Below are 27,311 nucleotides of genomic sequence, written 5' to 3'. Positions count from 1 at the left end.
CAACCTCGGGGTTGTCCAGTCCATACTTGCTATATGAATGACAGTTGGGAGCCCAGGCAGGCCTGGACAAACCGCCTTTACCCGTTTGCATTGACTTTACACTCACGATTTCTGGGGATCTCAAAATCTGGGTACAAGAAGACACACAGAATGCTTCTAACCCCAAATGGCCACAACAGCTAGAGCTGGGCTGATCTAAAATCAAGAGCCAGAAATCTTCTCCAGGTCTCCCACATAGGCGCAGGCACCCAAGGCTTTGGGCCATGATAACTGCTTTCCCAGGCCACAAACAGGGAGCTGGATGTGAAGTGGAGCAGCTAGAACACAAACTGGTGCCCACATGGATCCTAGCATGCAAGGTGAGGATTTTAGCCATTAGGCTACTGTGCAGTCCCATCCTCTACTGCTTTCCCAGGCTACAAGCAGCGAGCTAAATCATAAGTGGAGCAAGCAGGTCTAGAATCAGTGCCTCTATATAATGGGGTGTAGCAAGTAAGAGTCTCAGCCTAAGCTCCTGACTCCAGGTTCCTGCCAATGCAGATCCTGAAAAGCAGCAACCGTGGCTCCAATGGTTGAGTTCCTGCTACCCGTGTGGGAAACCTGGCCTGAGCTCTGGACTGCAAGCTCTTCAGCCTGGCACAGCTCCATTTGTTGTGGGCATTTGGGGAGTGAAACAGTGGAAGGGATCAGTCTCTCTTCTCTCTCATTTCTTCTGTTTCAATCAAACAAGTAAGTAAAACATTTCAAAGCAGCTAGAAGGGAAAGATGGCAGAACAGGGATGAGAATCATAGAAGACATTTTGGTAAAAGTTATGCAAGCTGAAAATCCCTCAGGAACATTTTCCAAGAGCTGTGGCAGTAGGGGAAAGAGAGGGAGGAAAAGCTGCAAGTAAGACACAGCCTGGGACATCTGCATCCCAGTGCACATTGGACCTGCATCAGAGCGCCTGGGTTTAAGTCCTAGCTTCTCTGTCAATTCCAGTTTTCTGCTAATGAACACCTTGGGAGGCAAGCAGGTGACAGCTCAAGTAGTTGGGTCCCTAGCACCCACAAAGGAGACTTTGGCCTAATCCAGCTCTGGTTGTTGCATTGGGAGGGGGTGAACCAGTGTCTCTTTGCCTTTCAACTAATAAATAATAATACAGTACTGAGAAGGGGAAATATCTGTCAACCTAGAATTCCCTATTTTTAAAAAAAACAAACAATGCTGCAGTTTGGATATTGGCTTAGGTGTCCCACCAGGGCTCACGAGTTAAAAGCTTGTTGCCCTAAGCCTTATGTTAATGACTAATGGATTCCTGCTAATGGTTAATGCACTCAAGGCGGAAACACAGATTATGGTGTCTGAAGGCAAGGCCTTTGAGGAGTGACTGAATTGCATTAGGCTGTCTGGGTGGAGTCCCAGGACTACATCAGAGCAGCTTACAAGGAGAGACCAGATAACACAGATGATAAGGACGTTTGCAGGCTGCTTCTCCCTCCACCGATTCCCCACCCCTCTGCTTCCTACTCCTCCTCTGATCCTAGCACCGGTGGGGGGGCGGGGTTACAACCAGCTCAGCCTAGGATATGGACAAGGTAACTTCAGTTATCTGCGGGTTCCTGGGAGCTTCCCCATGCAGCCAGTCACTGCATCATCATCCTATCCTCCTAACAGCTACTCCTCTTCACAGCTGACTGTTATGATGAGAGCAGTTACTCTCAGCAGAGCACCTACGGGCAGCCAAGCAGCTATGGACAGCAGAGTAGCTGTCAACAAAGCAGCTATGGGCAGCAGCTTCCCACTCCCTCCCCCGACCAACTGGCTCTCACAGCCAGGCTCCAAGCCAATATAGCCAATAGAGCAGCAGCTACAGACAGCAGAGTTCACTCTGACAGGACCACCCCAGTTATATGGGGTGGTCTACAGACAGGAATCTGGAGGATTTTCTGAACCATGAGAGAACCAGTGCATGAATGGCCCTGATAACCAGGGCAGGGGAAGAAGAGGATTTGATCAAGGAGGCACGAGCAGAGGCGGGCGGAGAGGAGGTTGCGATGGAATGGGCAGTGCTGGAGAGCGAGGTAGCTTTAATAAACATGGTGGATCCATGGATGAAAGACCAGATCTTGCTCTAGGCCCACATGTATATCTGGATAAAGAGTCTGACAACAGTGCAGTTTATGTGCAAAGATTAAATCATAATGTGACTGGATGACCTGGTAGACTTCTTTAAGCAGTGTGGCATTTTTTTAAAAGATTTATTTTTATTAGAAACTCAGATATACAGAGGAGAGACAGAGAGGAAGAGCTCCCATCTGCTGATTCTCTCTCTAAGTGGTCACAACAGCCGGAGCTGAGCCAATCCAAAGCAGGAGCCAGGAGCTTCTTTTGGGTCTCCCACACAGGTGCAGGGTCCCAAAGTTTTGAGCCATCCTCGACTGCTTTTCCAGGCCATAAAGGGAGCTGGATGGGACATGGGACCGCCAGGATTAGAACCGGCACTCATATGGAATCCCAGAGTGTGCAAGGGAAGTACTTTAGCCACTAGGCTACCATTCTGTGCCCTAAGCAGTATTGCATTGTTAAGATGAACAATCCATGATCCACATATACCTGGATAAGGAAGCAGGAAAGCCCTAGAGGGATGCCACAGTGTCCTATGAAGACTGCCATGGCTACCGTGGAGTAGTTTGATGGGAATGATTTTCAAGGGAACAAATTCAAGTGTCTCTGGCCTGGAAGAAGCTTCCAATGAATAGCATGCCGGGTGGCATGCTGCCCCGGGGAGGGCTGAGAAATGCTGCCCCCACTGAGCAGATGTCCTGGTGGCCCAGGAGGGCCTGGAAGGCCTAGAGAGCCCAGAGGTCACATGGGAGGCCATGGAGGAGGCAGAGGTGGCTTCCCACTCTCCCAGAGGACCTCAGTGCTCCCGGGGAAACCCCTAAAGCAGAGAACATCCAGCACGGAGCTGGGAACTGGCAGTGTCCCCCTGTGGACTGTGGAAACCAGTATTTCACCTAGAGAACAGAATGCAACCAGTGTAAGGTCCCAAAGCCTGAAGGCTTCCTTCCACCGTTTTTCCCACCACAAACCCCCACCTCCACCGCTACCAACCATTGCCCCAGTGACAACCCTGGCAGTACACGGGGTAGAAAATGTGGCTTCACAGACTGCAGTGTTCCAGGTGGATATTCAGAGGGCGCCGTGATGGAGATAGAGGCGGCTTCCACGGTGGCTGGAGCATGGACTGAGGTGGCTTCAGTGGAGAAAGACAAAGTGGTCTGGGTGGTACCCCTGGACCTTTGATGGAACAGATGGGAAGAAGAAGAGGTGGACATGGAAGATCTGGAAAATGGATAAAAGCGAACACTGTCAGGAGCGCAGAGACCAACTCTAGTAGACAGAGACGGGAGCTGCACTATCAGATGCATTTTTTAAACCAAAAAATTGTTGCAGGAATTTTGACTCCGAGTATGGCAGCAACCTCAAATTCTTGTCTCGCAGGAAAGAAGAATTTTCATGCGGACACAGTTTAGTTTTAAAGCAGGATTTATTAGAAAGGCTGAGAAAAGAAGACTCCCGTCCTAGCGACGGGAGGGGGTTTTGAGATAGAAAGGACCCTTACCCCCTGCCATAGTGGCAGGAGGAAAAGTAAAAAAGAACCCTAGTGCTCTGCCATAGTGGCGGGAGGAAAATGAGAACCCGTATTAATGGTGGGAAATGCACCTTTTAAAGGTTTCCCTCAAAGATGTTTCTCCATGAACAAAGAAAATTCCTAGTTTCCATGGTACCTGGCCTTGGGACAAAAGGCCACAGAGGTGCCAGACATAGGACATTCCAGGCCTTGGGCAGATGTGTATTACTTCTTCCTGCTCTCCTTTCAATGATAAAGAGATCGGCCTGAGACCCTCCCACAGTGGCCGGAGGTAATGGCCGATACTTCTGGTGGGGAATTGATATGCTAATAGCACCCCTGTCCCTGGGAGAGTGAGTTCAAGACATGGTGGGGAAATTCTCTTTTACTCAGGGACCCAGAATACCCTAACTGCCTACTACCCACTCTAACTCCTCTCTCAAAATGTCTTACATTTATAAACCCATGTTTATAATGTTGGCCACAAAATTATGATTATTCCTTGTCTGTACTGTAGTACTTTTCACCATTTGTGAAGAAACATTAAACAAGTCAAATGGTAGGGAAAAAAAAAAAGAAAAAACAGAATTGGGTATATGTAACAGGCTAACCTTCCACATCCATTATGAACAATGACTAGTGTCCTGGCGGCTCCACTTCCCATCCAGCTCCCCGCTTGTGGCCTGGGAAAGCAGTCCAGGACAGCCCAAAGCCTTGGGAATCCTGCACCCGCGTGGGAGACCCGGAAGAGACTCAGCATCTCGGCTTCGGATTACTCAACTTCAGCCATTGTGACCACTTGGGGCGTGAACCAGCAGATGGAAAACCTCTCTAGAGCAAGAGGTCTCTCCCTTTCTGTAATTCAAATAAAAATTTTAAAAAATAAATCTTAAAAAAAAGAACATGTAGAGCAAATAGAAAATTCATAACAAGATAACAAACTTAATCCTATCAATGATATTGGCTAAAGGCTAAATGTTCTAACTAAGAGATTGCTAGATTAGATTAAGAAATGCAAGACCCAACTATAATTTTTGCTGGAAAACCACTTTAAACATAAAGATGGAGTCAGGGCATAGTCTGGTTTGGAGTTTCCAAATTCATAATTGGCTGGGTGCTCAAATCAACTCCTTGTAACTGGATTGTGCCTCAGTTTACCTTTTCTCTTTACATATAAGATCTGTCATCAGAGAACGTTTTGGAAGTGTTGTAACTTAACTCACGATTTCTTTCCCTCAACTCAGAAGAGAGGATAGATTGGATGATACAGAAGGCAAATAAATGAACTTCAGTGAAAGAATTGGAACTTGAAACATTGTAAAAAGAACTAAGAAGCAAGGAAAAAGGTAGGTAGGAAAAGGGGGCAATGATTCAGGAATTTAAAGAGACGGGGCTAAGGGGAAAGACAGAGAGAGAGAGAGAGAGAGAGAGAGAGAGAGAGAGAGAGAACGCAGCTAGCGGACCTTTCATTCCTGACAATGGGTACCATGGGTGGAGATCCACCTTGAAAACGTCTCTAGAACAAAGTTTGGAACTGCTCAGTCTGCTGTTCAAGGCTCTAGACACACACACAGCTCCGAGAACAGGTGTGGAATAGCCCAGCAAAGACCCGCCGCGTCTCCCTGTGCCCAGCAGGATGAACTATGGGGGGACCGTGCCAGCGGCGGCGGAGCCCTGAGCCGGTAGGGCGGCCGCCCGACACGCCTTCTGTCAGAAAGGACGTGGCGAGGCCCGCCGAGGGCACTGGAAGGGAGCGGAGCCCTCCGGGTTCAGCCTCACTCGGACTCGGTCAGCGCCTGTGGGGCGGGCTGGGCGGCGCCCCCTCAGAGCCTCGGCGGCCCCCTGAGGAATCTCGGGAGGTGGCAGACGCGTCCCCACGGCCCTTCCGGCTCTGACGTCTCTGACCGCTCGCCAGGGACACAGGCCGGCCGGAGGATCCCGGGCCCCACACAGGCCGACCCACAGCTGGGCCCTAACAAAGAGCCGGGGTCCCAGGCACGTTGCCACCCCCAGGAGGTTTTTTGGAAACTCAGTGCGGCCCAGGGGCGGGGCTTGCGCGCGCCGCAGCCAATCACCCGAGCGCCAGGGCGCCAGGGGGCGGGGCCTGGCGCCAGCGGGCTGCGGCGCTGCCAGGCTGGGTCCGAGCATCCCGCGGCTCCGGACCCGCCCGGCCCGGACATGGCGACCGCCCCGGGCTCCGTGCGAGGAGGGCTGCTGCTTCTGCTGGCCGTGGCGGGGGTCGCGGGGGTGGCAGGTGGCCTGGCCCCGGGCAGTCCGGGTGAGTAACCGCGGCAGCTGCGGCTCGGGGCGGTCGCCTCAGCGCTCCCAAGATGGCGCGGGGCAGGGGGCGGCGGTGCGCGCGGCCCCCAGACCCACATCGGGTCTGTTGGCGACTCGGAGTTGCTGGCCTCGGCAGTCGGGTCGAGGTGCCGAGGTGGGACGAGAGAGGACCACACCCCCCCTCCCCCGCTCCGCTCTGGCTCGCCGCCCCGAAGAGCTGCTTCTTCCCGGGGAGCGATGACCCGGGTTCGAGGCCTGGCTCTGTCTGTCACCCACCGGCGTGGGTCCCCGCCGCCGTGGCGCCACCCTGACCGCCCGACCGAATCACAGGAGGGTGAAATGCCTTTGCTGGGACCCGTCGCGAGGACTGTAGGGGGATTCGGCTGTTGCAGCCGCCTTCCGGCCCCGACCAGTTCTTGGGGTTCTTTGCTGGACCCCGGCTGGGGCTCGCTGGACTGGGCCCTGGCGGGAGACATCCACTTGTCCTAGGTGAAACTTGCTCTCCCGGGCTGGCAGGCTCGGGGAGAGGAACGAAAGCAAGGATGGATAGCAATGCCCAGGGCTTCCTGTCACTTGCTGGGCTGTCGGAGTTGCTGCCAACTCCTGCCTTCCAGCAAGGCGCTGAACTTCCAGGCACTGGTGTCCAGAGGCGAGGGAGGGCCCTGGGGGCACGCAGGGACAGCGGTCACCCCTGCCAGACGTTAAAAGGGGCAGAGGTTTGTATTTGCAAAAAGTGATGGAGATGGTGCTGATGGGAGAGACATCTGGGAAAACCAGAACCAACTCCAAGGAGATTTTAAGGTAGTTTACAAGCTATCATGAAAGATTTTTAAAATAAAGATATTTGGAGAAAGGAAATGAACCGACAGTAAGACGATTCATTGTAATTAGATTCAAGATTTAGCTGTTAGTAAGCTAAGAAACTAAAGAAGAAAAGGAGGAGGAAAAAAAGCAGAAACAAAAATTTAAAAATAACAAATAAGTAAATTAAAAAAGAGAAGGCAAATGCTATGTGAGTTCTTGGCTACATGAACTAAATGGATCCTATTCTCTTTTGACAAGTAAATGAGATTGCACGAAAACATTTACAAAATTATGGTCCATGGAGTGCTAATTGTTCATTCTTCTCTCCTAATTGACTGATTTTGAGGTCTAATATTTATTATATGTAGTATCTTAGAGATTGTAATATGAGAATTCATTGAACTAACAATGTATAACATTTAGCATAGCAAGCCTGAAATGTTAGTATGTGTGCTTAGGAAACACTGCACATGGTGCTGCATCTCACAGAATCACAGAGTACATAGATTGACAGTAAAGGGTCCAAGGAGATCTATGATTTAAGAAAAACGGTTGCTAGGGGAATGGGAAATGACTGTTAACAGGCCTGGAATTTTGGATGATGAAAGTGCTCAAAAATCACAGGAGATGGTTGCACAACTCTGATTATACGAAAAGCAACAGTTGATGCTTTAACCGGGTGACTTTCATGGCGTATGAATGATATCTCAGGATCGTTGAAGGGTGAATCTTGCTTCTTCAGAACTCATTTTCTTCATAACCCCTAGAGCTCAAGTTAGGAAATGCCAGGAAAGTTGATTTCTAATGACCCTTCAAACTCTGAAACTCCATGACAACACATGGCTTGTCCCATTTCATAAAAAAAAAAAAGAGTTCAAAGTTTGATCTGAAAGTGAGATTTGTTCCCTTACTACATATATTGTCTGATTCCTTATAAAAAGGACATTGAGTGATAGAATGGACAAAGACTTCCACTGTGGGTTTGTAGAAAGTACAGAAAATATTCCATTCTAAACAGATTGAGAACACAATTATTAAATTGTGTTTCAGTGAAGGGCCAGCTTGTATTCCTGCTCAGATTGTCTGCTCTCCTCTCTCCTTACCCCGGTCAAGCTTGGGAACTTCTGTGTGCTGTGGCACAAGGCTCCATGGGGTGCTGAGGTCCCCTCCTGTGTGGTGTGGCACAAGGCTCCATGGGGTGCAGAGGTCCCCTCCTGTGTGCTGTGGCACAAGGCTCCATGGGGTGCAGAGGTCCCCTCCTGTGTGCTGTGGCACAAGGCTCCATGGGATGCTAAAGTCCCCTCCTGTGTGGTGTGGCACAAGGCTCCATGGGGTGCTAAGGTCCCCTCCTGTGTGGCTTTCCAAGTCTTATCTGCCCTTTTTATTCCTGTTTGTGGGAAATGGCGATGAGAGAGCCATGATCTCATGAGAAGGGACCCTACACTACAGGATTCACGGGTCACAGCACCTGAGAATGCTCTGTTTCTGATTAAGATGTTATGTAACAGTACAAATGAGGGAAAGCTGTACATGAAGGGCCTAATTTCAACAAGTTGACATTTAAGGAATTATGTAATCCCCTAGAATCCTGACAAAGAATGGAATAAATTTTTAAATTACAGAACACAAATGCGTGTCTGAAGGAAAGTAGTAAGAAGCCAGCCGTCAGAAGCCCATGTGATGGCTCATTGGTTGATCGTCTGCCCACTAGTGGTTAAGCCACAATCTGTGTTACTGGCATCCCATATGGATGCCGGTTCGAGTTCCGAGTGTTCCACTTCCCATCCAGTTCCTTGCTGATGTACCTCAGAAGTCACTGGAGGATGGCTTAGGTTCTTTGAGCTCTGCACCCCATGGGGGAGACCTGGAAGAGGCTCCAGACTCCTGGCTTTGGCCTGACCCAGTACTGGCCCCTCTGGCCATTTGGGGAGTGAACCAGCAGACAGAAGACTCTATGCCTCTACCTCTCCCTCCTCTCCCTTTCTGTACTCTTTTTTTTTTTAAAGATTTATTTATTTATTTTTATTGCAAAATCATATATACAGAGAGGAGACAGGAAGATCTTCCATCCGATGATTCACTCCCCAGGTGACCACAACGGCCAGAGCTGTGTCAGTCTGAAGCCAGGAGCCAGGAACCTCCTCCAGGTCTCCCACATGGGTGCAGGGTCCCAAGGCTTTGGGCCTCCTCAACTGTCTTTCCCAGGCCACAAGCAGGGAGCTGGATGGGAGGTGGGGCCGCTGGAATTAGAAGCAGTGCACATATGGATCCCAGCACGTGCAAGGCAAGGACTTTAGCCACTAGGCTACTGTGCTGGGCCCAATAAATTTTTTAATTTTATTTTGATTCTGATTATAATAATAGTTTCCCTTCCCCTAGGCTTTTTGAAAGACATAGTGACAGATAGATGAGGAAAAGGCTCATTTGCTGGTTCTCTTCCTAAATGGCAGCACAGCTAGCACTGAACTGACAGAGCAAGTAGCCAGAATTCAATCCAGGTCTCCCCTGTGGTTAGCAGAGATCCAGCTATTTGGACCACAAAGGATCTGCATCAGTGGAAGACTGCAGTGAGGAGCCAGAGCCAGAGACCAAGCCCAGGTATTGACATGGGACAGTGATGCCCAGCATCTTAACTACAGATCCAAACACCTGCTGTATTGGAAGTTACATCACTGCAATTTTAGCCTGGCCTGGTGTTGCTGAAAACACTAAGATTTAGGAGGGCGGGGATTCGAGCCTTAAAAGAAGTCTGGGGTTGGAATCAGTAGCAAGGCAGCAGTAGCATTTCAGGAAGAAGGCTCAGTTTCAGGTAAATAAGTACAGGCTTTCTTTTAATAAAGTAATAACAGTTTAGGGAACAAAAGGCTGGAAGAAAAGCTTGGAAAATTAGGCCTAACAGGAAGTTATTGTAGGCTTTTGAAGTATGAAATTTGAGTCCTGGCTGCTCCACTTTCCATCCAAATCCCACCTGCTTATAACCTGGAAAAGTTGCAGGGGATGGACCTTGGCACCCTCTAGCTACGTGAGGACCCACAAGAATTTTCTGGTTCCTATCTCAAGATTAGCTCATCTACTACAGCCTTTGTGGCTATTTGGGGAGTGAACCAACAGGTGGAAAGTCTCTCTCTCTTTCTCCCTTTGTCCCTCCTTCTCTGTAACTCTGCCTTTCAGATAAAAATAGAATTTTCTCATCACTGCTTGAAAGGATGCCCACATCCCATACTGCAGTGCCTGGTTCAAGCTCTGCCTGCTGCCCTTCCCATCTAGCTTCCTGCTCATGTACACCCTGGGAAGCAGCAGCTGATGGCCCGAGTGCTCATGCTGTCGACATGGGAGCCTGGCAGGCGTTCTAGGGCTATTGTGGGCATTTGAGGCATGAGCCACCTGGTAGAAGTTCTCTTTTTGTCTGTGTGCCTTTCAAATAAAATGAAAATCAACAAATAAGTAAAGATAAGATTGTTATTTTTTTAGATTTTTATTTTTTTATTTGAAAGGGAAATTTACAGAGAGATAGAAAGATCTTCCATTTGTTGGCTTACTCCCCCATGGTCACAATGGCTAGATCCAAAGCCAGGAGTCAGAGCGTCCTCAAGATCTCCCATGTGGATACAGGGGCCCAAGGATTTGAGCCATCCTCTAGGCCATAAGCAGGGAGTTGGATGGGAAGTGGAGCAGCCAGGACACCCAGCAGCACCCATATGGGATCGCAGCACATGCAAGATGAGGATTTTGGCCACTAGGTTATCGTGCTGGACCCTAATTAAATCTTTAATACAAAATCAGTGTATATAAGTAATAAAAATAAGACCAGATTTTTTAAATACTATATTTTTTTTAAATTAAAATGACCTTTTCCTGTTTTCAACTCAGATTTAGTTTTCTCTCTCAGTAAAGTAGGAGATTGGTATCTGTGTGTGTGTTCTAGTCTGCTTAAGTAATTCTTTCGGAATTAGAGGGATTTTTCTTTTGCTTTTTTTTTTTTTTTAGAAAAAGAAACAAGAATGGCTTTTCATTAACCAGATTGAATTATAGCTTTGGGGGGGGCTTCTGTGGCAAAATTCCTTTTAACTTTAAAAAATCCTGTAATTCTATGGATATTTCTTATTTTTAGATTAGGGTGTGTGCTTGTTTTTAAAGTGCTAGTTGGTCTTAGAAGCTGCATTTTTCTGCATGTGGCTGGAGCATGTGCTTCCTGCTCGCTTGCCTATCTTTAGTACACATGTGGCCAAGACCGGCAGCCAAACCTTGATGTTTCAAATTATTGTATGATTCTGCCTGCATATTTCTAGGTTACAGTAATTTTTCTTAAGCCTAACGAACAGTGTTTTTAGTAATCGCATTTTGACTTTCATTAGTTTTTAAACAATTTCTAAATTTTCTTTTAACATTCTTCCTTATTTTGTTATTTTTCATAATACGATTCCCCCCTTTTCCTTCCTCCATCCCCCAACTGTGTCCCTCCATATTATTACAATAGTATAGTCCTTCAGCAACAGTCACAAGTCTGATAGTCTTCTGTTTAAGTGTATCATGGCATTGTAGGTGTAGACAAATGATAGAGTCTAGTATCCTATTGTCAAGGTATATTTAATAGTTTTATAGGGAATTCTCCTTTCAGGAGTAGAGATGCATACTACAATGCATCTTCACTTCCTGGTAGGCTAGTCTCCATTACAGAGTTCATCTATGAGAATCTATGCATATACATGTTTACCTTTGTATCTATTTATCTTGTATTTTACATGGAGGTTGCTTTAGAGAGAACATATGATATTTATCTTTTGGGGATTAGCTTATTTCATTGAGCATAATGGTCTCTAGTTGGGACCATTTTGCTACAAATGGTAGACTAGAACACACACACAGATACCAATCTCCTACTTTACTGAGAGAGAAAACTAAATCTGAGTTGAAAACAGGAAAAGGTCATTTTAATTTTAAAAAAATATAGTATTTAAAAAATCTGGTCTTATTTTTATTACTTATATACACTGATTTTGTATTAAAGATTTAATTAGGGTCCAGCACGATAACCTAGCAGCCAAAATCCTCGTCTTGCTCTAAAGAAGATAAAGACCCTATCCATTCCTCATTCGGTGGACATCTGTATTGCTTATGTCGTTGAGAGGGATGCTTGTCCATACTGGCCTCAGAGGGTTGAGATATGGAGGGAAGTGGGTGAGACAAATGTTTCAGGTTTTTTTCTCTCCTTTGTCTGCGGTAAGGTAAGGGGAAGGAGCTGCTCCCTCCTGTCAAATTACATCAGCACCTGGGGATAGAGAACAGACATTTGATGATGTATTAGAGACTTGAAGGCTTTGATAATTCTGAGATATAACCAACCAGCTTTGTTTCTCAGCCGGGGTGAGAAAATCTTTTCAAGGTCTGTTGGCTGGGCAAGTCCACCTTAATGCATCCTCAGACTTAGATACTTGCTGCAAAACTTGGCCAGGAGAGTGGGCCAACCTGTTCTGCTTTCTGTCCTCTGAAGAGGCACTGGGCATCCTCTGCTGGCCTAGATGAGCTATCTGTCAGGAACCCTGTGTGTATCTGGGCATACTGTCCACCGCACAGGTGTGAGCAACTGAAGCCAGTCCTGATACACACACTCTAATTCCCCTACAAAATGTGCACCCAGATCCAGTTCTGTTGCATTCTGGTGGGTGCTTGGCCCAGCCTGACATGGCCCACCCTCTGCCTCAACATTCACAGGCAGGTACTGTGGCCTAGCCCAACTAGGCATGCCCTTCAGCCCCAGCTTTTGCGTGTGTCAGCAAGCGGCAGGCGATGCTGCTTAGTCCATCCCACGTCTCCATATAGGCAGGTGCCTTGGCCTGACCCAAACAGGCCTTCCAGCTTCCCCCATCTAACCCACCTCAGCTCCCTTGCCTACCTGTGAGTGCAGTGGCCGGTCCATGGAAGCCCCCAGAAGTCATTCCTCCCCTGCCAAACATGTCCTCAGCCACTCCGACTTCAGCACATTCCCAGACCCCTTTCCCAGGCAATCTGCAGCCACCCCTACCCGCACCCTGTCTGGGACTGAAGCCATTGTATCCCAGCCTTGGTGTTCTCCATCTTCCCCACATATCTTTAAAGAAAGAAAGAAAAGAAAAGAATTGGCAACTATGCTGGTATACTGGTATAGTTACATAACTTTGGCATTAACCATGCCCAGAATGTCCACAAGCTATTGACTGCTTTTCTCCCAGCAGTGTTTAACACCTAGGTACAAGGTGCCTACAGCTGGGGAGATTTTTGTTAAGTTTGTAATTACAGATTTTTGGAGTTAAAGTTATTTAATCTGTGTGTCTTTAATAAGTGCTGTTAGAATTGCTTTACCTTAATTCAGTCTATCTTCTGAGAAGAAATGGTATTAAACTTGAAGAACACAATGAAATGAATGAAATTATAAAAACAAAACATTTCTAGAATTCATCGTCTTATAAAAAGGGGTCTTAGAGATTCTTTTACACTGTCATAGCTGAATGACCCAATTAGTCCATTTTAATTGCTCTAAAAAAGATAAAGACTTTTAATTACATTAATTGCATTTGAATTCCTCGCTCTCTATCCTTAATAAAGGCTGATTTAAAAAATAAAGATGAATAGATGCCTATTTGTAGATACTTATTTCTTGAAAATATATAGCGTTGGACCCGGCACAATAGCCTAGCGGTTAAAGTCTTCACCTTGAACATGCCAGGAGCCCTTATGGGTACCAGTTCTAATCCCAGCAACCCCGGTTCCCATCCAGCTTCCTGCTTGTGGCCTGGGAAAGCAGTTGAGGATGGACCAAAGCCTTGGGACCCTGCACTCCTGGCTCCTGGCTTCGGATTGGCTCAGTCCCAGCCGTTGCAGCTACTTGGGAAGTGAACCATCGGACGGAAGATCTTCCTCTCTGTCTCTCCTCCTCTCTGTGTATCTGCCTTTCCAATAAAACTAAATAAATCTTTAAAAATATATATATATAGTGTGGGAGGTTCTAATAAGCTATTATTATTTCAACAAAAGATGAATATGTACTAGTACAGTCATGGCTGAGGTTGAAAGTGTGGTGTGGATGATAAAATGGAGCAGCGGGCCCAGTGTGTTTGTGAGGGTCGCAGACCTCCAAGGCTGGACATGTGCTTGGTTAGGGGGAGGAGGCCAGGGGTTGTTACCAAAAGACTTCAGGCTGTCTCTTTCATCTGATTTGGTCAAAAACAACAGAAAAGGTTTTTGGACAGACCAGAAGGAAATATGCCAAAATGTCAACAAAGATTGTGGCAAGATATTAAGGAGTGTAGATCATTAAATTTGGAGTGGTTTTCATAATGAAAAAGGAAGTGCTTTAACTTTGGCGGCCCTTCTTCTGAAAACTTGACCTTTGTCATGAAACAGAAAAATAGACTTTTATATTGGTGTTTATATTATTGTCGTTTTGATTGTAACATAAGTTTTGTGTTTCTGTTCTAAATGGAATTTTGCACAAAGAAACTGTTTTAAAATCCCCAGACCCGAACGAGAAGCCTGTCTGGCCGGTGCTGTGCCTTTTGCTCAGCCTGTGCTTATTGAGACCATGTGTCATCCTGACTGATGAGTACTCGTGATCAGCTGGTTCTCTGCCCTCGCGTGACCCTTGCGTTCAGGACAGAAGAGGCCAGCTGCTGGAGCACTTCAGAAGAGAATATCCGTCTCCTGCAGGAGAGCCTTGTGCCCGCCTGCCCTTCCATTCTGATGAGGCTCTGCCAACGCCGTGCGGGTAGCTGGGTTAGCGGGGCAGAGGAGATGGACGCGCTCTGGGAGAGCCTCCCCGAACGAGAGCATGGGCCACACAAGGCACTGAAACTTAGTGAAATGTTTTCAAGTTCTTCAGGCTATTTTTAGAACTTCAAAAACACCTTTTCTCCTAGAAGCAGTAGTCACAGCTACCTCCACATTGGTCCTTTATGAAATGAAAGCCATAGTAATATGCCAATATCAAACCTTGTCATTGTTTTCTGAGAAAAGATTTCTACTTTCAAGCTTAGAAGCCTTGTTTGTAAGATCCAAAGAGAATTTCTTTTACTCATTTTTTCTTTCATCTGTTTTTCCCCCGTGTCAATCATACTTGTAATTTAAAAAGCACAATTATTACCTAATTTGTATACCAAAATGGTGTTATTTCATTTGAGTAGAGGCTTATGTTGTAGGATATGTGTGTGAAGGTACTTCAAAAAGTTCCCAGAAAATGGAATTAAAAGGTGATTTTCTGTTGAGGCACTGTGTATAGGCTTACTCACTTCACACTGAGGGCGGGGTGTGCCTTCCAGAGTCCCCGAGCACCCAGAGACCACATAGAGAAGGCGCACATTTCCCATGAACATTCTGAAGTACTTTATAGATTCACGCATAAATGTTTATTAGTTTAATAATAATAATAAGTATCTTTTAAATGAAATATTTTTAGCGGTTTGTTTATTTGAAAGGTAGATAAAGAAAACATCTTGTATCTTTCTAGTTTACTCCACAAATGACTGCAGTGGCCAGGGCTGGGTCCAGCTGCAACCAGGAGCCAGGAACCTCGCTTGCATTCTCTACCTGGGTGGCAGGAGCTCGAGAACATGGGCCGTCTTCTGCTGCATCCCCAGGCGCATTATCAGGAAGCTGTGTCAGAAGCATGACAGCCGCTCCGATATGGGCGGCTGGCATTGCAGATGGCAGCTTAACCTACTTGGCCAACACTAGTCCCTAAAAATATTTTTTGAACCATTGTACCATATGTAGGTACCTAAAATACAATATTTTTACTCCTTTTCTCTCATTTATATTTTACTTGGAAAGTCAACTATATAGGAGAGGCAGACGAAGAGGGGGAGGGTTGGAGAGAGAGCAATCTTCCATCCATTGGTTCACTCCCCAAACAGCTGCAGTGACCAGAGCTGGGCTAGTCTAGGCTGGGAGCCAGGAGCTTCTTCCAGATCTCCCACATAGGTGCAAGATTCCAAGAACTTTTTGGTCATCTGCTGCTTTCCCAAGTCAAAAGCAGAGAGCTGAATTGGAAATGGAGCAGCCAGGACATGAACTGGCACCAACAAGGGAGGGAGTTAGCCTGCTATTGCCACTCACTTTGTCTTGTTTAAAAAAAAAAAAAGATTTGTTTGTTTTTATTGGAAAATCGGATTTACAGAGAGGAGGGGAAACAACAAGAAAGATCTTCTGTTTGCTGATTCACTCCCCAACTGGTCACAGTGGCCGGAGCTGAAGAGTCTGAAGCCAGGAGCCAGGAGCTCCTGTCAGGTCTCTCACACAGGTGCAGGGTCTCAAGGCTTTGGCCCATTCTTGGCTGCTTTCCCAGGCCAAGAGCAGGGAGCTAGAAGGGAAATGGAGCAGCTGGGATAATCAACACTCATATCGGATAAGGGTGCTTGCAGGTGGAGGATTAGCCATTGAGCTATTACACTGGCCCCTCAACTCTATAATTTTTGTACTGAATTTGGTTGAGAAAGTAGGGAGGACTCAGACTCACACCCATTTTGGTGCCAGTGCCTCAATCAGAAACTTAATGTGCTACTCCATGGTGCTGGACACATCTATTCTTTAACCTGCTTTGTTATTGCCATAGTGTTTACTACTGCATATTCTCTCTCACATACATATTAAGAATATATATATAGGTACACATATATATGTATGTATACAGACGCATCTGCCTTCTTCCCAAGAATGTAATCTCTGTGGGAATAGAAACACATGATTATTGAGTGAATAAGTCAAGGCCTTAATAATCTGTTCACAAAATTTAAAGTGGTAAATATCTTGGAGAAAGAGGGATTTGCTGCTTCCGTCCAAGGGTGACACCTGCTCATCTGATGCGTTTGGTTTGTCATCTGTCAGAGAAGCAGGACTTCTCTCCTGCTGCCTATAAAGGCCCACTTTTTCTCACTCAAAAAAAAAAAAAATAGAAGCAGGAGTTGAGGGGGTGCTTCCTGTGACCCTTCAGTCTCTGTTCTTCACTGTTTGTGCTCTCTTAGCTCAGGCAGACTCCTCAGTAGCACAGAGGACATTGAAGGCCGTCAGGTGGCCTTCTCGTGAGCAAGTCCTCCTAACTTCACTCTTGGGGCTCATGACACTGCTTCCGCTCCTGAAATGCTGCTCTCTTGTGGTTGGCCCACATGTCTGAGTGTTCATCTGAGTCTCTTTACTTGTTTTTTTCTCAGGTCAGATGTTGCTGTTCTTTGGAATCTGCTGCTATGTTCGCCTCCTGCTAGAAATGCTCGTTTATCAGTGCCATCCGTTTCATATAGCTCCTTTATGCTAATAACTTCCAAACTTGCATCTTTGGACTTGGCTTTATTTATTTGCTTTCCAGGCTTGAATCTCCGACTTTATTGGGATTTCCGTCTAGCTGTCTCATAGGAACCTGAAAATCATCCTGTCCAAAACCAAAATTCACATATATTAGTTGACTTTGTGTTGTTGGTTACGAGATCTAGTAACTTAGTAACCTATAATACAATACTAGAATCTAGTCTATAGAGGGACTATAAGCACTGAATAAGATAATACATGAAATATGGAAAGTACATGATCTGTAGTGCTACTGTTATCATATAACAGTCTCCCTTGCTAGACAGCAGGCTCCTTGAAGGCAGAGACCATGTCTGTAGGATCTAATCTGTCCTTGACTTGGAGTAGATACTCAGTAAAGGGTGCAGCAAAAGGAATGAAATGGGGCTGACACATTGCCTCAACTAGCTAGGCCTCCACCTCTCAGTATTGTCTTCCCATCTGGGTGCTAGTTCGTGTCCTGGCTGCTCTATTTCCCATCTATCTCCCTGTTTGTGGCCTGGGAAAGCAGTGGAGGAAGGCCCCAGTGCCTTCGGACCCTGCACGTGAATGGGAGACCTGGAAGAGGCTCCTGACTCCTGTTTTTGAATCGACTCTGCTGCTGTTGCGGCCATTTGGAAAGTAGGCCAGCCTCTTCTCTGTACATCTGCCTTTCCAGTAAAAGTAAATATATTTTTTTAAAGATTTATTTTTATTATTTTTTTATTGGAAAGGCCAGATATACAGAGAGGAAGATCTTCTGTCCGATGATTCACTCCCCAAGTGAGCCCAACGGCCGGTGCTGTGCCGATCTGAAGCCAGGAGCCTCTTCCGGGTCTCCCACATGGGTGCAGGGTCCCAAAGCTTTGGGCCGTCCTCGACTGCTTTCCCAGGTCACAAGCAGGGAGCTGGATGGGAAGCAGGGCTGCCGGGATTAGAACCGGCGGCCATATGGGATCCCGGGCATGCAAGGTGAGGACCTTAACCACTGCTCCATTGCGCCGAGCCCTAAAAATAAATATTTTAAAAAAATAAATGATAGGGTCCAGTGCGATAGCATAGAGGTTAAAGTCCTCGCTTTGAATGTGCTTGGATCCCGTATAGGCGCCAGTTCTGTTCCTGGCTGCTCCACTTCCCATCCAGCTCCCTGCTTGTGGCTTGGGAAAGCAGTCGAGGACAGCCCAAAGCTTTGGGACCCTGCACCCACGTAGGGGACTTGGAAGAGGCTCCTGGCTCCTGGTTTTGGATTGGCTCAGCTCCAGCTGTTGCGGCCACTTAGGGAGTGAACCAATAGATGGAAGATCTTCCTCTCTGTCTCTCCTCCTCTCTATATATCTGCCTTCCCAATAAAAATTTAAAAAATAAAAATGCATGAAATTCAAAAACTTAAAAAAATGAATGATAATAAATTCTATTGAGTGCGTGGCTAATATAAACATCTAAATTAGCTTAGTCGTTGTGCTGAGTAATGGGACATCAAACATTTGTTTCTTCCTAGGTGCACTGTGTTGTAATCACTCCAAGGACAACCAGATGTGCCGCGATGTGTGTGAACAGGTAAGCTTCAATAATCATTATAAAGGTTATGGGGAAACTTGTTAGATCCCAGCTTGACCCGCGATCAGGGTTTATGTAGTGAGACAAATTGACACATATCTACTGATGTGATGTACTGAAAAGAAATACAGTGTCTTATATAGGGTTCCAAAAAAAAAATTATTTAGCCTGAATCATGAGGAGACAATTGGGAAAACCCAGACTGAGGAATATTCCTCAATTAAAAAAAGAAATAGCCTGTACTCTTTAAAAATATCAGTATAAAAAAGAAGACTAAGTAACAGTTCCACATTAAATGAAACTAAAGCAATAGGAAAGCCAAACAGTGTGACAGCCATCCTTGGTTGAATGCGGAAATGGGCTGAATTTTCATTAGTAGCACTCTATCAGTGCTATGATCCTGAATTTGAAATATGTTGTAGTAAAGTATGATGGGTATCCTTATAATTAGGAGATACTTGCTAGGATTTGGATGGAAGATTGTAATGTCTGTAGTGAATTCTAAGATGTGGCCAGCATTGTGGCATAGCAGGTAAAGCCAAAGCCTGAAGTGCCGGTTTCCCAAATGGATGCCAGCTTGTGTCCTGGCTGTTCCACTGCCAATCCAGTTCACTGCTAATGACCTGGAAAAAGCGGCAGCAGATGACCCATGTGCTTGGGCCCCTGCCACCCATGTGAGAGACCTGGATGAAACTCTAGGCTCCTGGCTTCAGCATGGCTCCTCGTTGGCCATTTCCGATACTTTGAGACTAAACTAGCAAATGGAAGATATTTCTATTTCTCCCTCTCTCTGTGACCCCAACTTTTATGTACATAAATAAATCTTTTTAATAAATAGATAAAATGGTTTGTCAAAATAATAATAAGCAAGTGTTATAAAATGTTTATAATGTATAGATATATATCTGGGTAAAGATTAAGTAAGTGTTCAAACTTCAGCTGCTCTTAAAATCTTTTTTTTAAATTAATTAATTAATTTTTTTGCTCTTAAAATCTTAATTTATCAGATTGAGCCTTTTTATGGCACTGTAGTGCAGTAAGTTACATTCCTGGTGTCCCACATGAGCACTGTTTCGTCCTGGCTGCTGCACTTCCCATCCAGCTCCCTGCTAATGCATCTGAGAAAACAGCAGAAGGTGGCCCTGTTTCTTGAGCCCTGCCACTCATATGGGAACCCCGGATGAAATTCCTGCCTTTGGTCTGTCTCTTTCTCTCTGTCTCCTTCTTTCTAACTCTGCCTTTCAAGTAAATACATCTTTTTTAAAAAGCAATATCTTCTTTTTAAAGATTTATTTGTTCATTATTAGAAAGGCAGATTTTACAGAGAGAAGGAGATACACAATGATCTTCCTTCTGCTGATTTACTTCTCAAGTGGCCAAAACAACCAGAGCTAAGCTGAACTGAAGCCAGGAGCCAGGAGTCAGGAGCTTCTTCCAGGTCTCTCACACAGGTACAGGGTCCCAAGGCCTTGGGCCATCCTCTACCATTTTCCCAGGCCACAGCAGGAAGCTGGAAGGGAAATGGAATATCCAAGATACAAACTAGCATCTATATGGGATCCCGGTGCATGCAAAGCGAAGACTTTAACCACTGGACTACCACAGTAGGCCCTAAGAGTGTAAATTTATTTATTTTTTATTTTTTTATTGTTTTTTTTAAAGATTTTTATTTTTATTATTTTTTCATTGGAAAGGCGGATATACAGAGAGGAGAGACAGAGAGGAAGATCTTCCATCCGATGATTCACTCCCCAAGTGAGCACAACAGGCCGATACTATGCCTATCTGAAGCCAGGAGCCTCTTCCGGGTCTCCCACGCGGGTGCAGGTTCCCAAAGCTTTGGGCTGTCCTCGACTGCTTTCCCAGGCCACAGGCAGGGAGCTGGAAGGGAAGCAGGGCTGCCGGGATTAGAACCGGCGCCCATATGGGATCCCGGGCGTGCTAGGTGAGGACCTTAACCACTTGCGCCACCGCGCCGGGCCCAAGAGTGTAAATTTAAATAATTACTTGAAAAATAACCACAATACCACTATCACTTATTTGAAAAACTTAGTATTTAATGAGTTTCTAGTTATTCCAGTTTCTTAATTCAGAAAGTTTCCCCTTTTTAGATTTCAATAAGGATCCAAGTGAAATATACGTACAACAATTGGTTATATGCCTTTTTCATGTATCTTAATTTTTAAGTTTCTCCTGGCAATTTATTTATGAATAAATTTGGTGGTTCATCTTGTAGAATTTCCCTTAGTACTTCTTAGCAGTTGGTAGTTAAATTTAGAGCAGAGTTGTCCAATAGTACTCTCTACAGTGATGAAAATGTTCTGTGCTCATATAATAGGCACTAACCACTTGTGCCAAATGAAATGCAAATGAAGAATGACTGAAGAAGCTGAGGTGCTGAATTTTTTAACTGATATAAGATTAATTTGTATATGAGAAAGAGGCTTGGTGAGATTCAGATAAGGCGAGGTTTTTACTTTCTTTGTATTGTTTCTGGTTGTCTCTTTTTGTGATATTAGAAGTCATTTTTGGTGATTGCCTAAATACATTTGTGAATGTGGGTTTGCAGAGAGCTGATATGTTAGCTGTTTCCACATATAAATGATCACTAATAGTTTTGAAGAAAAATGGCTTCCAAGTCAACTAGGTAAATCCTTTCTCACTTTTCCTTGCATTTGTGTATTTTACAGTTTCAGCTTTTTGCAGATCACCACGTAGGTCTGTCTAATACATGAAATGATGAATAAGTTACTGAGACCCCAGTTTGGAAGTGAGTCAGTCTATCGAGTGAACCTTGTCTGTTCCTCAGCTTCTGCATTAAAAATGGCTTTGTCTATTTTGTGGAGAATTTATGTACTATGGTGCTAGTTACAAATTTGATGTTCACCAATATTGATGGTATAACATAGCCTACTTCTTTTTTTAAAAAAAATTATTTATTTTTATTGCAAAATCAGATTTACAGAGAGGAGGAAAGACAGAGGGGAAGATCTGTCCATTGATTCACTCCCCAAGCGGCCGCAGTAGCCGAAGCTGAGCTGATCCAAAACTAGGAACCCGAAGCCTCTCCTGGGTTTCCCACACAGGTGCAGGATGCAGGATCCCAAGGCTTTGGGCCGTCCTTGACTGCTTTCCCAGGCCACAGACAGGGAGCTGGATGGGAAGTGGGGCTGCTGGGATTAGAATCGGTGTCCACATGGGATCCCGGTGTGGTCAAGGTGAGGATTTTAGCCACTAGGCTATCGTGCTGGGCTCCATAGTCTACTTTATATCATAACTTATTAACTAAAAGCAATTTATATAACAGGTTAGATAGATTTTTCTTCCTTCCTCCCTTTTCTGTTTTATTCTTAGTCTTCTGCCTCTCCTTCCCCCTGCCCGCACAGGTTGGTAACCCGATATCCTCTACCTTCGATCAATACAAAAGGATCTAGCCTTACTATATTTGGACTTTTATTATTATTATTATTATTATTTGTTTGATAGAGTGGAGAGAGATGTCATCCATTGACTGTTTCACTTCCCCAGAAGGTCATGACAGCCTGGGCTAGGCTGAGCTCAAGTCAGGAACAGGAGTGTCATCCTGGTCTCCCCCGTGGGTGGTCAGCACTCACATCCCTGGGTCATCCTCTGCTGCTCTCCCATGTACACTAGCAGGAAGCGGACTTGGAAGGAGGGCAGCTGGGGCGCACACCAGTACTCACGGGGATGCTAGCATCATAAGCAGAGGTTTAATATGCTGTCCTGTAACACCAGCCCCTGAACCTTCATGATTGTTTGCCAAACTTAAAAAAAAAAACTTACCTCAGCTATTTTAGATTCTTCCAAAGGTTTTCCATTTATAAAAGCAAGTTGAAAATATTTTAGATAACTGGTAAAAATTGAGAGGAAAAATTTCATCTAAGAACTTATTTCTTATATAAAGGATGTCACAAAACCTTTTTTTTTTAATCGCATAGATATTCTCTTCAAAAAGTGAATCTCGACTAAAACATCTGTTGCTGCGAGCCCCAGATTATTGCCCGGAAACAATGGTATGTCTTACTTACGTTAAATTTAGAGGGTTTTGTGTAAATGAAACCAAGTAATGAGTTACTTTTAGATTTAGCAAGTGTGTGTGTTTTTTTAATGTGATTAGGATTTGTGGTCAAACTAAAGCACTAGGTCAAACTAAATAGAAAGGTTTTCATACAGATTGCTAGATACCAAATTGTCTTCTGCTTTTATTGTCTGTTCTATAATAGAAATCTAAAATCCTCGGGATTTCCCCTGCCCCCTCCCTAAGCCCCTTCTCCCCACTGAGTTCCTCTATATTATTACTATAGTATAGTTCTTCATAAACAGTCATATGTCCATCATTGCAAGCTCATAAAATTATAATAATAATATTAAAATAAGTTTTTAAAAATCCAAAAATCTTAAATGCAAATATTTAAATTTGCATATTTAAAATTTCATCATATTTTATATGGAGTTTGCAATTTTTACTTAATGTACTTTGACTAATTTTATAAAAGTCATAATAACCAGGTCTGATACTTATTTTGATTTTTGAAAGGTTGAATTTGGACTAAAGGAAGTTATGTGACTTCATAGTCCCATCTTTTCATCTGGCATCCTCATAAACATGTTGCTTGCCCTTCTGCATCCTGGTACTTGGTGGCTTGTATTATGAGGAAAGGGAAAAAACTTTGTGATCTAACAGTTCTTGATGACACGTTTTCCTTTAGTTACTCTGCAGAAACTTGTCTGTGCACTTGCAAATGAAGTCCAATGAGTAATCATTCTTAGTGCTCTCAGTTGGGAAAATTGGAAAGGAGTGAGATATTTTTAAATCTCTGCTTTCATTTTTTTCCATTCTTGGATACCTAACAGGCCTGCAATCCTAAAGCATTGACAGTTAGGAGATACCCATACTCAAATAAGCTGTATGTTATTTCTGTAGAAATTGTCATATGTGGAAACTGGTTTTGTGCATATAAACTTTTTGGTGATTACAATTTTAGGTTGAAATTTGGAGTTGTATGAATTCATCTGTGCCAGGTAAGCCATAGAGTTTTAACATTTAGCCCTTTAACTTAGAAACTTATTTTGTCTATGTAAAATCCATGTCACAGGACTAACTTAATTCTTATTCTGGAATTTCTGTGTTCTCCTCTCCTCTAGCACTTAAACTTTCAAATGTTTGATTTATTGTCACTCATTTAATCCTTAGCTTTGTACTTGGTCTCCACTCCTATCATTCTACTGAAGCTTAGGCTGTGAAAGATCACTGGAATCTCTTAGTCCCGCCATCTTTTGACCTTTTCTCTGTACACATGCTCCTGGACTTAACCTGGAATTACATCCTGAAAATCCCATCATACATTGGAAGCATCCTAAAATGAAAGTGCCTTTCCTACACCCACCTACTGAATGTCCTAGCTTAGCAACATAGCGTACTATAGAGTGTCAGTATTTAGCCCCAGGATTGAGCCATGGATCACTTGCACTGCCCAAGCATCGTAAGAGTATCATACACCATATTGCTAACTCAGGAAAAGATAAAAATCTGAAGTGTGGTTTTTACTAAATAAATATTTCTTGTGTATCATTATAAAGTTTAAAAATCCCAAGTCAAACCATTATGAGAAACCATCTGTATTTCCTCTTGAACTTTCCTACAGTCCTTGATGTTACTGACCACCACTTCCCAGCATTCCCCCTTGGGCCTAGAGTTGTCCTCTCCAACCTTCCTCCTCTTGCCTGTTGTAACAACTGTAGTTGGTGCAGTGTGGGGTTGGCGTTCTGGCTCATGCTCACATAAGCAGGTGCTGATAATCGTGATACTTGACATTTCTTGTCAGAATACCAGCTGGTCAGCTCTGGGAAGGTAACTCTCAACTCTAAATTATTGTTTGTGACTTCTAGACTTTCTAGAGTTATGTCTGTCTGGAATTCTGCATCACGTAGCATCTGAAATGCAAATTCAAAATCAAACTCATAACTGCCCCTCTTGTGAATGACACTCAACTGAAAACCATCAAATTGCCTTTGATTCCCTTTTCTCTCTAGTTCCATTTACTCTTGCCTTACAGAAGCGTCCATGCATCTTGTCCACTCTCAGTTCAAATCCTTAGTGTTACACTTTGGGTAGAACATTATAATATTGTAACTGATATTTCATAACATTGTATTAATCTTCTCCTCCCTCTTCATAAAGAATCCATCAGGGAATATCCACTTTTCTTGGAGTGAAACCTCAACTCCCTAGTCTGGCATTCCACCTGCTAGGGAGGTCTGCATCCCATAATGGAATACTTAGGTTCACTTCTGATCCCAGCGTTCAGTTCATGCACACCCTATGAAGCAACAAGTCAAGGGTCAACTGCTTGGGACCCTACCTCCCTTTTGGGAGACCTGATTGAGTTCCTGACTCCTGGCCCGACATCAGCTTTTTTGGGCATTTGGGGAGTGAACCGATAGATAAAAGATCTGTCTGATCACTGTCTCTGTACCTTTCAAATGAATTTTAAAGGTGATCTTTTTTTTTTAAGAAGTAAAGAAGATCTCTTCCTTGCTTTTGTTATGTTGTATGTCCTCTGATAGGAACACTACCTCTCCAACAGTAAAAATTATTGAAAGAGAGTTTAGGGTGGGCAAGGGAAAAAAGAGAAAAAGCCTCATAGATACTCTGAGAGGGAGCCTAAAGAGACAGCTGAGCACCGGGATGGCCTAGTTAAGGGAGCAGCTTAGTTATTTTGGGACTGAACTAGTTTTTCTGTGGCACTGCTTTTGATTTTTAGTGGTATCTGTGGAACTGTTGGGCTTTCTATTTGTCTTTGTCACTACTTATGACCAAAACATTGAACGTTTTGTTTGAAGGTGTGTTTAAGAAGTCTGATGGCTGGGTTGGCTTAGGCTGCTGTGAACTGGCTATTGCCTTGGAGTGTCGACAAGCATGCAAGCAGGTAACACTCAACAATCAGGCTCTTAAGTCTTATGGAGTGTGGTTTGGGTCTTAGCTGCACATATGTCTTAGACCTTACACTCAGAACTTGTGAAGAGGAGAACCCCCAAAACTGAAACTTACGGCATTTCTTACATAGACCATTTCTTTGTAGACTTGCTGCTTTTTTCAGCTGTGGTCACTGCACATAAGACCCTCAGTCTTCTTTTATTCTTTCTTATCTTTCCCTGTCTCTGGATGCAAAGAAAGAATCTCTCTCTTTCATCATGGTTTACGCTGAGCATGTTCTCATATCCCTTCTCTGCTCCTAAGGTGAGTATGGCTCCTAGATTGAGTTATAACTTCTCTTTGAATCAGTGCTACTCTAGTTTAGGTTATGCCTCTGAATTCTGCATTTTGCATTTTTTCATGGTGGTTTACCCAGTGGCCTCATGACTTCTCTATTCCAAATGGTGACATCAGATTTAATTGAGAAGCTTATCGTACAGCTAGAAAGCCTTCTCTAACTTTTTCTTTCTAGAGACTGGTTTCTGGGTAAGAGTATTTGAGACAGAATGTCACCCTTAGTTTCACACACTGTACTGTGCTGGACGACGCTCTTGGGACAGTACATGGCGTTGTATCTGCTGCTCTTCACCAGACACTGAGGTGAAGCTGAGTTGTGGAGGATTTGAGCTATGGTACAACTAGTGGCCATAAAGCCATTGCTAGCCCTCCTGCTTTTTGCTGTCCCCATCCTCATCAGCAGACATATTCTAAATGGCATAGTCCCAGGCAACAGAACAGGAAGACGTGGAGAAGGGTACCAAAGCCTGCTTCCCTAAGTGAAAGCTGATCCATAGAATACCACTCTTTAGCAACTTGGTTTTAGTTTGCTTTTATAGAAAATACAAGTTCAAATATAGTTAATAATAACTTGCCCTTTCTCTGAATATCAGTTTCATCATCTACAGCAGGCATAATACCATCTTCCTCTTAAGAGAATTACATGAAGATAGCTTTTGTTAACTGCCTGGTGTATAGCATGCTTTCTTTAGTTACTCATTCCATTGTATGTGGTACTTTGAGAAACTGAATCAGAATGTCTGATGTAAGAACTTAGAGTAAGCAGGGTTAAGCAAAAGCAAACATAAGTGCTCTGGCAGAGCTTCACAAGAAAATTAGCTGCAGCTGGAATTCAGCTTAAAAAAATCTCTGATTTACATTTCCTTCAAAGTCATCCAGTTTCTAAAATAACAAAAGGGCTGTATTATTATGTGCGATTAAAGCCATGAAAGTTAGAGTGAAGCTGTAATATATTGGGTAGGTCCTAGGATTAATATTTGTTTTTAAAAAATTGTATGAGACTTGTTTGTTGTACTTTAAGAACGCTTTAATACTTGAGCAACAATTTTTCCTTGAGAAAATAAAAGTTTACCAACAATTACTATGTATTAATTTGTGGGTCTTTTTTTTTTTTTTGGTCCTACATTGAACTGTATATATATAATAAGTTAATGGACAAATTTGTTGGTTTTTAGGCATCTTCAAAGAATGATATTTCCAAAATCTGCAGAAAAGAATATGAGGTATGTATCTTATTGAAAAAAATTGTGTAGAGTATTCAGACATTAGCAGAATTGATAGAAATGCTTAACATTTTAAAGAAGAATTCGCTTGTAGATAGATTCTCTTTTACCTTACAAAAAATTTAAGGTTGACAAAACGTCATTTACTTTGTTTAGAAATGTTATGAGTTTAACTTGTCTTTATTGACATAATTATTAATTTTACAGAAATACTTGCATTTCACATACAAAGGATTTAACCTGTTTTCA

The 27,311-nt window shown here is 44.0% G+C and overlaps 1 protein-coding gene and 1 pseudogene across 1 annotated transcript in view; both read left to right on the top strand.

The window, feature by feature from the left end:
* The first annotated feature begins 1,448 nt into the window (after positions 1-1,448).
* On the top strand, positions 1,449-3,380 carry LOC121144934 (annotated as a pseudogene).
* A 2,313-nt stretch (positions 3,381-5,693) lies between these two features.
* The window catches only part of RECK (reversion inducing cysteine rich protein with kazal motifs), a 71,037-nt gene continuing 49,419 nt past the window's right edge, over positions 5,694-27,311 (top strand). The window contains exons 1-6 of the mRNA XM_040963022.1: positions 5,694-5,895; positions 18,487-18,545; positions 22,505-22,579; positions 23,552-23,588; positions 25,410-25,495; positions 27,015-27,062. Coding sequence (XP_040818956.1) covers positions 5,796-5,895; positions 18,487-18,545; positions 22,505-22,579; positions 23,552-23,588; positions 25,410-25,495; positions 27,015-27,062 — 405 coding nt within the window. The 5' untranslated portion in view covers positions 5,694-5,795. The remainder of the gene's footprint in view (positions 5,896-18,486; positions 18,546-22,504; positions 22,580-23,551; positions 23,589-25,409; positions 25,496-27,014; positions 27,063-27,311) is intronic.

The sequence above is a fragment of the Ochotona curzoniae genome, unplaced genomic scaffold (assembly GCF_017591425.1).
Source record: "Ochotona curzoniae isolate NIBS_2020 unplaced genomic scaffold, NIBS_Ocur_1.0 scaffold_3208, whole genome shotgun sequence".
In the NCBI taxonomy this organism is placed as follows: Eukaryota; Metazoa; Chordata; class Mammalia; order Lagomorpha; family Ochotonidae; genus Ochotona; species Ochotona curzoniae.
The sequence above is the reverse complement of the archived record's forward strand: the minus strand, read 5'-3'. Positions and strand labels throughout refer to the sequence as shown.